Source organism: Micromys minutus (assembly GCF_963924665.1).
Source record: "Micromys minutus genome assembly, chromosome: 7".
NCBI classification, from domain to species: domain Eukaryota; kingdom Metazoa; phylum Chordata; class Mammalia; order Rodentia; family Muridae; genus Micromys; species Micromys minutus.
In genome coordinates, this window is record NC_137976.1 from 73,736,252 (window position 1) to 73,748,638 (window position 12,387).

Consider the following 12,387-nt stretch of genomic DNA (forward strand, 5'->3'; position numbering starts at 1 on the left):
GGGAATCCCTTGTCTGGTGTCCCTGCTTGAAACTCCTCCCTAGATACCGCTACATTCCTCAGTGGGACAGCGGTCCCTGGAGAATATGCAAGTTTGGAGTTGCTCCGCACAGGAGGCCTGGATACCGTGCCTGTCCCCTTTTAATTTTTAAATAATTAAATGTTATTTATCGTCAATATTTAAATGTATTTATGTCAGTGTAAGGTATCAGTGTCTAGGGTACTAGGGGACTCTTCTCTGTAGAGTTAGACATTTAAAATTGACGGAAAAGAAAGAAAACGCTTCTGTTTGTGTTAACTTTTAGGCTAACAATCCGAAATGCAAAATACATGCTTACTTTTATAAAGCCAGGGGATGGAGCCATGCCCAAATTGTCTTTGGAAAGATCTCTCCCTAAGTAGGACCAGTTATGCACTAAGTACCTGCAATTCCACAGTGGGGACCCCAGCCTCTCTATCCTCTGATCCAGGCCCGAGGCTGTCTATCCAGAGCAAGTGTTGACTGCTCTGGGGAGGGACAGGATCTGTGAATGGGATGATGCCATATACCAGAACTGTTGAGGTTGGTCCCTGTGTTCTGAGGTTATGATTGCTTCAGAAGCAGGTGGTCCAGACAGATATTGGCTATCTGGAAAGGCTTGGACCTACAATTTTGTGTCATCTGTGGTATTTGATGCTTCTTGCTGTCTAGGACCTTCTATTTGGGGTTCATGAGGGCCCTTCACGTAAGTAGGCAGGAAATACTTGGCGTGATGACAGAGGTGCTTCTGAGCACTGCCAAGCCACAGCCCACCTGGGGCCCCTAGATGTACCATCCTCATTACTTGTCTGCACATATGCTGGTGACCAAGGCCCTCGGTATGTCCCAGCTGCTACACCCCTCCCACCCTCAGTCTGCTCTGCGGCTCGCTACATCCATCCTCTCTCACATGCACCCCTAAGGGCTATATACCCTTGTCCTTGTTTGTGTAGCACTAGGATTTGGGCTGAGTTTCTTCACTAGCCTGGAGCTCTTCAACACATGCCTAGCTGGAAAGCCAGAACTCTCTTGGCTGATTGTCAGGATGCACAGTTGGGGAGAGGTCAGAGATTTCTTGGTCTCTGAGGGAAGTTTGAGGGCCACATAGTCATGGGATGGTGACACCTAGACCCAGAAGGCCACTGGTAGAGGGGAGTCCAGACATGAACTGTGCATGCATATGGTCCATCAGTGTTCACAGCAGCAGTTGGCATGTTCTTGTGACGAGTCAGGCGGAATGGCTGGTTTAGCTGTGGCAGGTACCAGTCATTGAGCAGAGTGAGTTTTCCCTGCCTGGTGGCTGAAGGGCTCTCTGTATCTGTGCCCATGTTGATTACTGGAAGGGCACGTTCCCAGCTACTTGCATTTTCAACCCTACCTATGCTTACAGAGCAGAGCCCAAGGAGACCCATGCAAGTTTACAGCCTGCTGAGCGTACACGGCCGAGTAAGCTCTTAGGCAGGCCATCCTGATCCGTGGTGGGTGTATGGGGTCCCAAGGTAACTGCTTCTCATGCTCAGTCCAGCTTGACTCAGCTTGTACCTGTGGAAACTCCACTTACAGCCTTTGCTGACCTGCAGCTTGCTGGCGTTTATGCTTGGGTTAGGCTGATACCCCAGTCTTAAGTGCGGTGGTTAGGTCAGTGGCACTGTAACACAGCTGCAGACCTTCCCCAGAGTCTGAGTAGGTCTGTGGGTGGTGGCAGTATGTGTGCCTGGGAGGCAGGCTATGGCAAAGGCAGGCTCAGTGGTCCTTGGCCAGGTGGGTAACCCCAGAGCCTGGAGGCCAGTTCACCAGGATGTTCAAAGGGTTTCAAGCTGGCTGTCCCATATTGTGAGTCCCATCACCAGATCATTTCTTCATGTGTGTCTCATGATTCAGGGCTCCACCCTGACCACTTCTGTACCATGCCCCTGAGATGAGAGCACGCCTAGAAAGACACACATTCCTCTGTTGACTTCTACCACCCTGCCTCCCGTAGCCCCTCCGCCTTTCTCTTACCTTCTCTCCTGGAGACCCACACGGCAGAGGTCACATTATTGTAGCCACATCATTTCCCGCTGGGTGAAGAGTATGGGAAACCATGGGGATGGGAAGGCTTGAGTTCAGATCCTGGTTTTCACATTTGTAAAAGGAGGAATTATACCTACCTTGGACAGTTAATGGGAGTTAGATGTTGGCTCACAACTCATGTGGCCAAGGCTGTGGTGAATGGTAAATCCTGGTGAGAGACTTTTTGAAGATTGGGGCTGATAACAAAGTCACATGGTTTTCTGGGAGACAAAAATCTAGGTTGTCATTTAAGTTAAAAGCAAAGTTGTCCCAGAAATGTCATGCTTAGAGCAGGGCTCATTCCCCAGCCAGGGGCTTCTCCTCTACTTGAGGGAAGGGTTAGTGGGCAACCCTATCCAACCGTTCCTCCAGTGTCAGCCAGTCCTCCTGCCTTAGCATGTGCCCGGCCTACCTTGCCTCTAGTGCTGTGTACTGTCCGTCACCCACAATTCCACCATCCCACTCTCCACTTTCTATTTGAAGCCTCTCTACCAAATGGCCTGGCAGCCATAGCTTGGCCTGAATATGGCCACCAGAGGGCCTCAGGGGCTCAGCAAACCAGGCTCTGAGCACTCACACACACACACACACACACACACACACACACACACACACACATACAATCTAGGTTAGATGAAATTCTTACCCCGAAGTTTGATAGGCTGTTGTGAGACACCGAGACCACCTCTAGGACCAAGTAGATAGAATCTACAAAGCAAGCTTGGTTGGAGGCACAGAACAGTCTGGAAACAGACCAGAAAGGGAAGAACTCCATTACTTATATCAGATACCTCCTCCCTTGCCCACTCATCCCTGACTGTCTGTGCCATACAGGTTTCAGTTTTATGACAGAAACACTCGGGCAGTATCCATAGGCTCAAACATACCAAGAGGGAATGTGTCCCTAGACTGTCTGCGGAGACAGGAAACAGTGGTTTCTTAGAGCCGTGGTGGAATTATGTCCCAAGCAGACAGCAGTGCTGTCTCACTTGCACGCACTGTGAGCAGTCCACAGCTTGCCTGCCACCAGTGTCATGGGAACTGGGAGCCAGGGTTGGAGCTAGCTTTGGGGAACCTTGGGAGAGGCAGATGTCATCCCACAAGGAAGGTATGAGCTGTATGTCTGGGAGACCCTAATGATGCCGTCTTCTGGGAGGAGAAAGAGGGCGTGATGGGTCCATACCAGACCTCTCCACCTCATCAGAAGGGAAGTCGACCTGATGCAAGCTATAGTCCCAGTTGTGTGTGTGGAGACATGGAAGTTCACACAGTGTGTGTGGTTGAGTCAGTGTCCTGCTTGGGGAACAGTCTGGGCCAGTATGTCTATATGCAGAAGGGACTGATTCTAGAGGAGCTTCATATAGTATCCTCTGGTTTCTCCACAGGAACAGAGTCCATAAGATGGGTGTTAGGACATGTTGAGATCCCCTGAAATAGGTAAGTTACCTGTGTTGATCAGGATAGCAGAGTGTCCTGATGTGTTTGGTGGGCGTGACCAGTTTTGAAATGGTCTGGACCCAAGCTAATCTCTGTATCGTTCCAATTTTAGTATATGTGCTGCCGAAGCGAGCACAGCATTGTGTGTTCCTGCTTGTTCAGCTTCACCCTGGCTGGGCACAGTCTTAAGGCTGAAGAGGACCAGATATGGGGGCCTGCCACACTCAAGTGTGCATAGTAGCCACCTGATGGATGTGTGGCTGACCCAGCAGGATGCAGGGCATTGTTAATGAGGGCATTAACTGGGTCTGATCTCTGTCCATCTCAGCTTGGATGCCTGCCATGGTGGTATCTGATGTCAGCACGGCCTGCTTGGCCCAGTGCTCATCAGCTCAGGGATGAATGCTTCTGACTGCCCAGGGAGAATGGAGCCTCCAGCTGGCCACTGCTGATAAGCCCCATGGCTCCAAGGACCTGCAAAGTGAATGAGTCTCTCAGTTTTGCTTGCCTGTTGTCCTCTCAGCCTCACCCCTCTGCCACTACAGTGTAGGAGATCCAATGACACTCTGCTCACAGCCCTGCTGTGTGGACTGGCTTGGCTGGGGTGGTTACTCCGTTCATCTGTGAATTATGGCTGCCAGCTTCAGTGGCACTGAGGTATGGTGCTCATGAAGTGTGGCAGGTTGGGTGGCATAGTTGTCCCCGTGTCCTCCGATACTCTGCATGGAAGAGACACTTGGATGGCATTTGACACGGTATAGTGGTTGCTTTGGGGCAGCGTGGCTGATCGTTACAAGAAGTGCCCCTTGGCCATTTGTGTTCACCTACCACAGCTGTCCAGACTATCTTTCCTCCTTTTGTTCACAGTGGAAAGAGTTCTGTTTAGCCAACACTGTACCCTGAGGGGAAGTCTGGCCCCATAATGTTGTGCTGGGTGGTGGTAGCCACGGACTCGGGAGCACCAGGCTTCTGGAGGTTCCAGGGACCTCTCTTAAGGTACATCAGGCACAGTGATAGGTTCTCTTCACCTGTGACCAGAGAACTGTAGTATGGGAAGCTTCTGGCTGGACGAGCCATGTCTATTGATGTGTGGGAGGGCCACTATTTGACTGAATATTTCAGTGTGCAGTCCACTGAGATACTCAATGGTTTCTGGGATTAAAAAAGCTTAGGCTCTGTCCAGGGCCTTGGCCCATGGCACTTCTTATAGAACAAGTGACATCATCGGGGACAACAATGGAAAGAGGAGCTGCACCCTCATAGTGGTTCCCTTTTGATGCTGGGGATCAAATCCAGGATCCTGTATAGGCAAGCGCAGACCCTCCCAACTGTCACAGGCTGCTGTACATCAGGAGGCCAGGTTTGCCAGGGCTCAGATGATGGCCCCAGTAAGACTCAGGCCATACCTGAAGCCTCCTTTTTGCTCTGGCTTCCTCCTTTCTTGTCCTTTTTTCCTTTTCTGCTTCTAGCTCCTCCTCCTCATCTTTCTTTGCCCTCTTTCCACTTCATTCTTTTCTGTCTGTCTGTGTTCTGTTGTTTTGATCGATTGCTCATGCCTGCTCTGGGTTCTGGAGTTGTGATTGGCATTTTCATACCATCTCTGCTTTGCTCTAGGCCCATTTCATAGACTGGCAAGGTAAACCTTGGCTCTGGCTTAAGACTTCCTGTTCTGTTACATCTTAAAGTGTGTCTGTGTGTTTAGGGGCTCTTGGAGCTAAGGCAGATGAGGCCAGTGGCAAGCACTCATGTATCCTCCTTGCTTACCTCTGTCACTTAGCACCTACTCACTGAGCACTGTGGCACTGCGTGCTCACTGGGAGCATTGAATCCTCACATGCAGCTGAGGAGTTCCCAGCTCTCCCAGAAGATGAACAAAGACAATTGCAAATTTGGGGTTGTGAGATGGGATTAATGGGGCTCCCTGAAGAGAGAGAGCCTAAAGGCATTGTGAGGGAGTAACACACCTCGATGCAAGGCCTGGGTAATAATGTTCCCTTCACACAACTAAAACAGCCTTCTGCCCCATCTCAGAAGTCTGCCTGGTGGGCCCCCCCCCCCCCCACACACACACCAGGGTTCCCCTGAGGGGATGATAGGATTTTTAGCCTGTTAGTTCAAGTCTTTAAATATTAATGATACCAATTCTCTGCTCATTCTGTTTCTTACACAATTACATTTTTGTTTGTGGTAGTTTTTGATGATCAACCTTTTTCATACTTGCTGAAAAACGTGGACTATTTGTCTTCCTAGGGTTACTCCAGCACTCTGCGTTTCTGTCCTCGTGTGGCTACAGAAACAGTGTTTGTCTTTTACTAGATGCTTGCTACTTTAGGATTTTACACTCAAGACTTAATCTGCCTTGAATTTATTTTGATATAAATGCAAAGTGAAGGTTTAATTTTGTTTTTCCTGTTGCACCCAAACTGTTTCTTTCCTAGTAAAATTGTTTCTGTCAGTAAAAATGGGAAGAGGAGACATGGTCAGGAAGGTGCTTTCCCTCCCTTGTACTTGGGAGGTACTGAGCCCTGCTGCTTTCCCCTGTTTATGAAATCAGCTGCCTAAGTTTTCCATGTTCACATTAAAGGGTATGATGTTGGTGTGTGTGTGTGTGTGTGTGTGTGTGTGTGTGTGCGCGCACCTGTGTTCATGTTTCTGTGTCTTCAAGGTCTCAGATTTGCTGTCACTAATGATGCATTCGGTCCCTAGCTAGTACTCATTGCTTTCAATAAAAGACCAAGTATTGGAGGCTGCTCTGGTGGCTCAGCAGGTAAGAGTGCTCACTGCGCAAGGTGAGGACCTGAGTTTAAATCTTCTTCATAGTTTTAAAAAGTTGGGCACATTTACATGCTTGAGCCTATAACCCCAGTGCTGTGGAGACAGAGACAAGAGGATCATTAACCTGGCTCACAAGAATAAGGCAGAGAGCAGTAGGCCAGGACACGCGGGGTCCTCTAGCTCTCCACATGCGTATATGGGTGCGTACATGTATATATTGTTTGCTTTTGGAGACAGGGTCTCATGTGTAGCTTTAGCTGGCTTAGAATATGCTGTGTAGACCAGACTGATCTCAGGTTCATAGAGATTCACCTGTCTCTGACACCTTTCTTGGATTGCCTGTCTATCGATCTGTCTGTCTGTCTGTCTGTCTGTCTGTCTATCTTCTTATAGATACCCACTGACCCTCTGTATGTTACTTTCTCTCATATCTCTGTGGGTCTCTGGGAGGTGGTGCCACCTGAGCAGGTTACAATACTTGTAGCACACTTGGAGACTGTTGATTGACTCCAGGACCTGACCCTGCTGTGGTGAAGTCTATTCCAAAAGCACCCAAAGTACCCTGGTGCTCCTTACAGGTGTAAAACGGTGTGCTGGTGTTGACTGGTGATGTTGCTGGAGCTTCAGGGTCTGAATGGGGTACTCCTCTCTGCAGTGGGGTAGGAGCCATCTTGGTGTCAGCGTTCTGTTCTGCTATGGGTGATCATTGTCTGCATCCTGAGTGATGGGCTCTGGAATCCTGATAATCCTGGGTTGCAGGCATTTCTAGGCCAAACACTCAGATAGTTCCAGATTATGTTTCAGCCCCAGGGGTGTAGTCAGTTGGCCTGGCTGCCTCAAGAACCTTTCCAACAAGACTGGAGAGCCCAGCCCAAACTGGCCATCTGCCATTGCCACGTGTGATAGCTATTGTTGGCTGTCATTTGAGACATCTGTGATTAACTAAAACCCAAAATGGTTGGGCACACCATTGAGGGTTTGTTGCTGTTGTTTTGTTTGTTTTGGTTAATTTGATCATTTGAAGTGGAAAGATCCACCTCTAACTTGAATCTTTGCGGTGGGAAGACCCACCTTTAATCTGAGCCCTACTTTCTGTTGGAAGCCTATATAAGGACATGGAAGGGGCTGGAGAGATGGCTCAGTGGTTAGAGCACTGACTGCACTTCCAGAGGTCCTGAGTTCAAATCCCAGCAACCACATGGTGGCTCACAACCATCTGGGATCTGATGCCCTCTTCTGGTGTGTCTGACAGCTAAGTGTACTCCTATAAATAAAATAAATAAATGTTAAAGAAAGAACCCACTTCGGGATTCTGTGCATACTGAAGACCAGCTGAGACATCCATCCAGTGGACTGAACAATCACTAGATTCTTGGGCCTTTTGTTTGTAGTCAGCCATTGTTGGATTAGCTAGACCACAGCCTGTGAGCCAGAGAGGGGGGAGGGATCTTGATTCATTCTATAAGTTCTATTATTGTAGAGAATTCTAACACACCAGGAATACTGGTTAGCTTTAATTATTAACTCAACTAAGATTCGCCAGGGAAGAGGCTGTTAACTGTCTACATTAGGGGCCTGTGGGCATGTCTGTGGAGGGTTGTCTTAATTGCTGAGGGAAGACCCAACCCACCATTCTGTAGGCAGGTGTCTTGAACGCAATGAAGGGGTGAGGGGTTTGAGATGGAGCTGAAGAAGCAAGCGACACGCATACTCTTTCTTCTGCTCCCTACTGTGGGTGTGGTATCCAGCTGCTTCTCTTGTGACACCAAGCCAGACATCCTACTTTGCTTTTTCTCAGAGCATTTGTGACAGCAACAGCTATGAAACTAGAAAACCTCACGTCCCTGCTCATAGTGACTCACGGTGCCATGTTGTGCTGCCTTCCAGTCTGCCCAGGCTATAGGCAAAGGTCCTGTTGTGCTGGGTCACCAGCTGCCTTGGGGTCCTGTCTCTACCCCATGCTTATCTCAGCCCAGCCTCAGGGGTGCCTTCCCACCCCTCACACTTGTGTGTGTTCACTTAGCTGCTGGTCGGCCTACTAGGACTGTCTTTGGAGATCTGCCTGTGAAGCCTCCTGGACATCGCTGGGTCTTAGATGCCCCCAGGTCTGGGTGTCCCTGTTCCAGCCTGATCCTCAGCTGGGGAGCCTGGGAGTTACTGTGTCATCTCCCACCTCTGTAAGACACAAATGGAACATGCCACCCAAATATGGCAGGACCAGCCTCTGCTGGGTGTACCTGAGAGGCCACTGAGATGTCATCTTCCTTTGTGACCTTAATTTTAATAGATAGGTCAGTATCTGCTTGTTTCTCCACAACCAGAACCATTAAGCACTGACCCACCTCTTAACCCCCCGGATGCACCACAGTCCTCCTTGTGAGTTTTCATGTTCTTGTGTTGCTGTGCTGAGGATGGGACCCAGAGCCCTGCTGTCCCATCATCCACCTCACCTACCTCCTGAGAGCTCAGCTCCTCCCCTTTTTCCTGTGGTGCAAGCTGCTGCTCTCTGCCAGGGCAGGGCCACTGTAGAAAGTGTCTCACGCACCCAGTGACACGTTTTTGTGTTACAATAATTTGGACTTGACCTTGAGCTTCTATCAAAACAACGTGTGTTTGTGCGTGCTGAGTACTAGTGGGGCCTGGAAGACCAGCCTGTGGGAGGGCCCTGCGGCCCTGGACCTCACCTGTCAAGTTCTGTTCACTCAGAGCCTCCCATCCCACACCGATGCTGTTAATTCCCAGATCAGCCACACTCGTGCAAGTGTCTCCTTTAGTCCCTGCAGCTGGTGGGAGCTGCTGTCAGGCCTGGCTCACCACTGCTTTAGCAAGCATTTGCCTCTCAAACCCTACCCCACCACAAGACTCCCTGTTACCTTCCTAACTAAAGCTCCTCACCACACACCAGTTCTCCACACAGCTTCTCTCAGTGACACTTTCCTTAGCTCTGCAGCCTGCCCTGGCCCTTCTATATACCTTCAGCGTGTAGGCCTCTGATCCATTTGCAGTCAGTCCTAAGGCGGTCTGCCTACCCCACCCCCACCATTCCTTGGGCACTGTTCTCCACCTCTGTGTCCTTTCTTTACCATGGGGAGACATGCCTAAGCCCTGCTCCGGTTTCTAATCCAGCTAAGGACAGTGGGGTCTTGACTCCTACAGTTTGACCTTTTTTTCTAGATGGGGTGGGAAGGGAAGGGGAAGGAGAAGGGAGGGGAAGGGAAGGGAAGGAAGGTTTAGGGTTTCTAAATCTTCCTAATCCAAGCAGAGGTGGTAGAGGCACAACAGAGAGCTTCACATAGCCTCACAAATGGACTTTCTAGGTCTTTCTTCCTCTTGAAACCATGTTTATTAGGTGTCTTCTCTATGGAGTGTAAGAGATAGCCAATAATAGGCATGTATTTTTTTTTTTTAAGATTTATTTATTCATTTAATGTATATGAGACACACCAGAAGAGGGCATCAGATCTCATCACAGATGGTTGTGAGCCACCATGTGGTTGCTGGGAATTGAATTCAGGACCTCTGGAAGAGCAGTCAGTGCTCTTAACCACTGAGCCATCTCTTCAGCCCTCTTTTTTTTTTTTTTTTTTTTTTTTAACTGTTTTGGGACAAGGTCTTTCTATGTACTCCTGACTGTCTGAAATTTGCTATATAGACCAGGCTGGCCTTAAATTCACAAGAGATCCACCTGCCTCTGCCTCCCAAGTACTGCAATTAAAGATGTGCCACCACCTGGCAGATTTATTTTTATTTTATGTGTATGGGTGTCTTTGTTAGGACTAGGAAAATGCCTAGATCTCATGGAAGCATTTCCTCAACTGACACTCCTTCTTTGATGACTGTAGCTTGTGTTAAGTTGACACACAAAACCAGCCAGTACAGGTAGTTTGCCTATATGTGTCTGTGTACCATGTGCATACAGTGACCAAGGAAACCAGAAGAGGGTGTTGGATTGTCTGGGACTGGAGTTACAGATGGTTGTGAACCACCATGTGGTTTGCTGGTAATTGAATCTGGAAGAGCAGCTAGTGCTCTTAACCACTGAGCCATCTCTCCACTCTTCCCACTGTTTCTAAATAGCCAGTATTTATTTATATATACATATATTTATGTATACAATGTTTGGCTGATTGGTTTTGATTTTTGAGACCAGATTTCTTTATGTAGCCTTGAATATCTTAGAAGTCACTCTGTAGACCAGGCTGGCCTCAAACTCACAGAGATCCACCTGCCTCTGCCTTCCAAGTACTGAGATTAAAGATGTGTGCCACCACACCCGGCCCATTGCTATATTTTTAAATTTTTATTTCTGGTCTGCTTCTTTAAAAGAGTTTTTGTAAGTGTGTGTGTGTGCGTGCGTGTGTGTGTTTGCATGTGAGAGTGAAGGCACTCAGTTTTCACAGTGCATGGTGAAGAGGTCAGAGAACAGCCTCTGGTGCCAGTCAGTCCTTGAGAAGGGAGGGCAGCTATGTCCAGGTCGACTGAACCGTGAGTGACTGAGGATGCTTGCTCCTGTTTCCTGTCCTGTTCACCCAAAGGAGCACTGAGATTAGTAACCTCCATGACTACCTGGCTTTACCTCAGGTTGGAGGATTCACACTCAGCTCCTCAGGCTTGCGTGGCAAACTCTCTACCTACTGAATCATCTCCCAAGCCCAGCTCTGTGACTTCTAATACCACACGAGAAGAGTCTTTTTAAACGGTGGTAAAATACACTTAACCTTCAAAGGGCCGTTGCAGTAGTGTTAAATAAATGTACCTTTTTCTGCAGTCACCTACAAACTGAAGCTCTGAGTGGCAGGTCCTTCTTCTTCCCCTGACCCAGGAGCGCTGCTCTTTCTCTTTTTTGGACTACTCCAGATGCTTCGTGTATGTTAACATTGTGCTCGTGGTATCTTGAGGACTCATCTGAGAAGCTGGAGAGATTGCTCACACATCTGTGTGATTGTTTGACACTGTGGACTGTTCTTGCAGAGGACCCAAGTTTAGTTCCCAGTATCCATATCAGGTGGCTATCAACCTAACACAAGTCTAGGTCCAGGGGATCTGATGCCTGTCCTGGACTCTAAATACCTGCACTCAAATGTGCATACACCCACAAACAACACACACGTTAAAATAAACCTTAAAAAAAAAAAAGATCCATGTGTGGTCGTCATGGTGACTCATTCTTAAAGCCCCAGGGTTTAGGAGGCAGACACAAGAGGTTGCTGCAAATTCTGGGCCAACCTGGGCCAAAGAGTGAGCCCCACTCAGGAATGAGAACAGATTTCTGTGTATCAGGGTTTCCTTTCCTTTTGTTTTATTTTATAGACAGATTTTAGACACATAGTGCATATGCCTGACCCTCCTAAGCACTGAGATTGTAGGCCTGAGCCACCACCAAGACCGGCTTTCTTCCTTTGTAAGGCCAAATAATACTCTGTAGCCCACAGAATGACTCCTTCACCGTCCTGCACTTGGACTGCTTCCTTCTCCTGACAGTTACAAATAATACTTCTGAAAAAGGGTCTGGGTGTCCAGGTGTGTCTTCAAAAGCTACTTTCAGGTTATAACCTTTCCCATCACTGTGATGACATCATGGCCAGTAACTTGCAGGCTGGTGAGTTTATTTGGGCTCAGGGTTGTAGAGGGAGAGTCCGTGGTGGCCAGGAGGCATGGCAGCAGGAGCAGGAAACTGAGAAATCACACTTCCATCCAGAAACAGGAAGCAGAGAGTGCGTCAGAGGTGGCCTGAGGCTCTGAAGTCTCAAAGCCCAACCCTCATGGCAAAGCCACACCACTGGGTGACCTCCCCAAGCAATGCCAACAACGGTGAGCCAAGTGCTCACACACCTGAGGGGCCGTTCTAACCATCGCATAGCCCTGCAAGTTTTAGGATTGCTGGAGCACATGCTCCTTTTTAAACATTTTTTTAAATCAGAAACTATATATTCACTGTGGCTGCAGCATTAACAGTGCACAGGGTTCTAACCTGTCCATATTTTGCTGACACTTTTATTATTTACAAAAAGTTATTGCCCTATGTCCTTTGGGACTAGCTGTTCCTAAGAGTGTAAACTGTAGTGCATTGTTTTTTTAATTTGTATCTCTCTAATGATTGGGAGT

At 48.5% G+C, this 12,387-nt stretch overlaps 1 protein-coding gene across 2 annotated transcripts in view; it reads left to right on the plus strand.

Annotated features, from left to right (window-relative positions):
• Positions 1–12,387, plus strand: part of ARVCF (ARVCF delta catenin family member) — a 54,553-nt gene that overhangs the window by 689 nt on the left and 41,477 nt on the right. For both annotated transcript variants that reach the window (XM_080919103.1, XM_080919104.1), the window contains exon 2: positions 3,456–3,507. In XM_080919103.1, coding sequence (XP_080775229.1) covers positions 3,486–3,507 — 22 coding nt within the window. In that variant the 5' untranslated portion in view covers positions 3,456–3,485. The remainder of the gene's footprint in view (positions 1–3,455; positions 3,508–12,387) is intronic.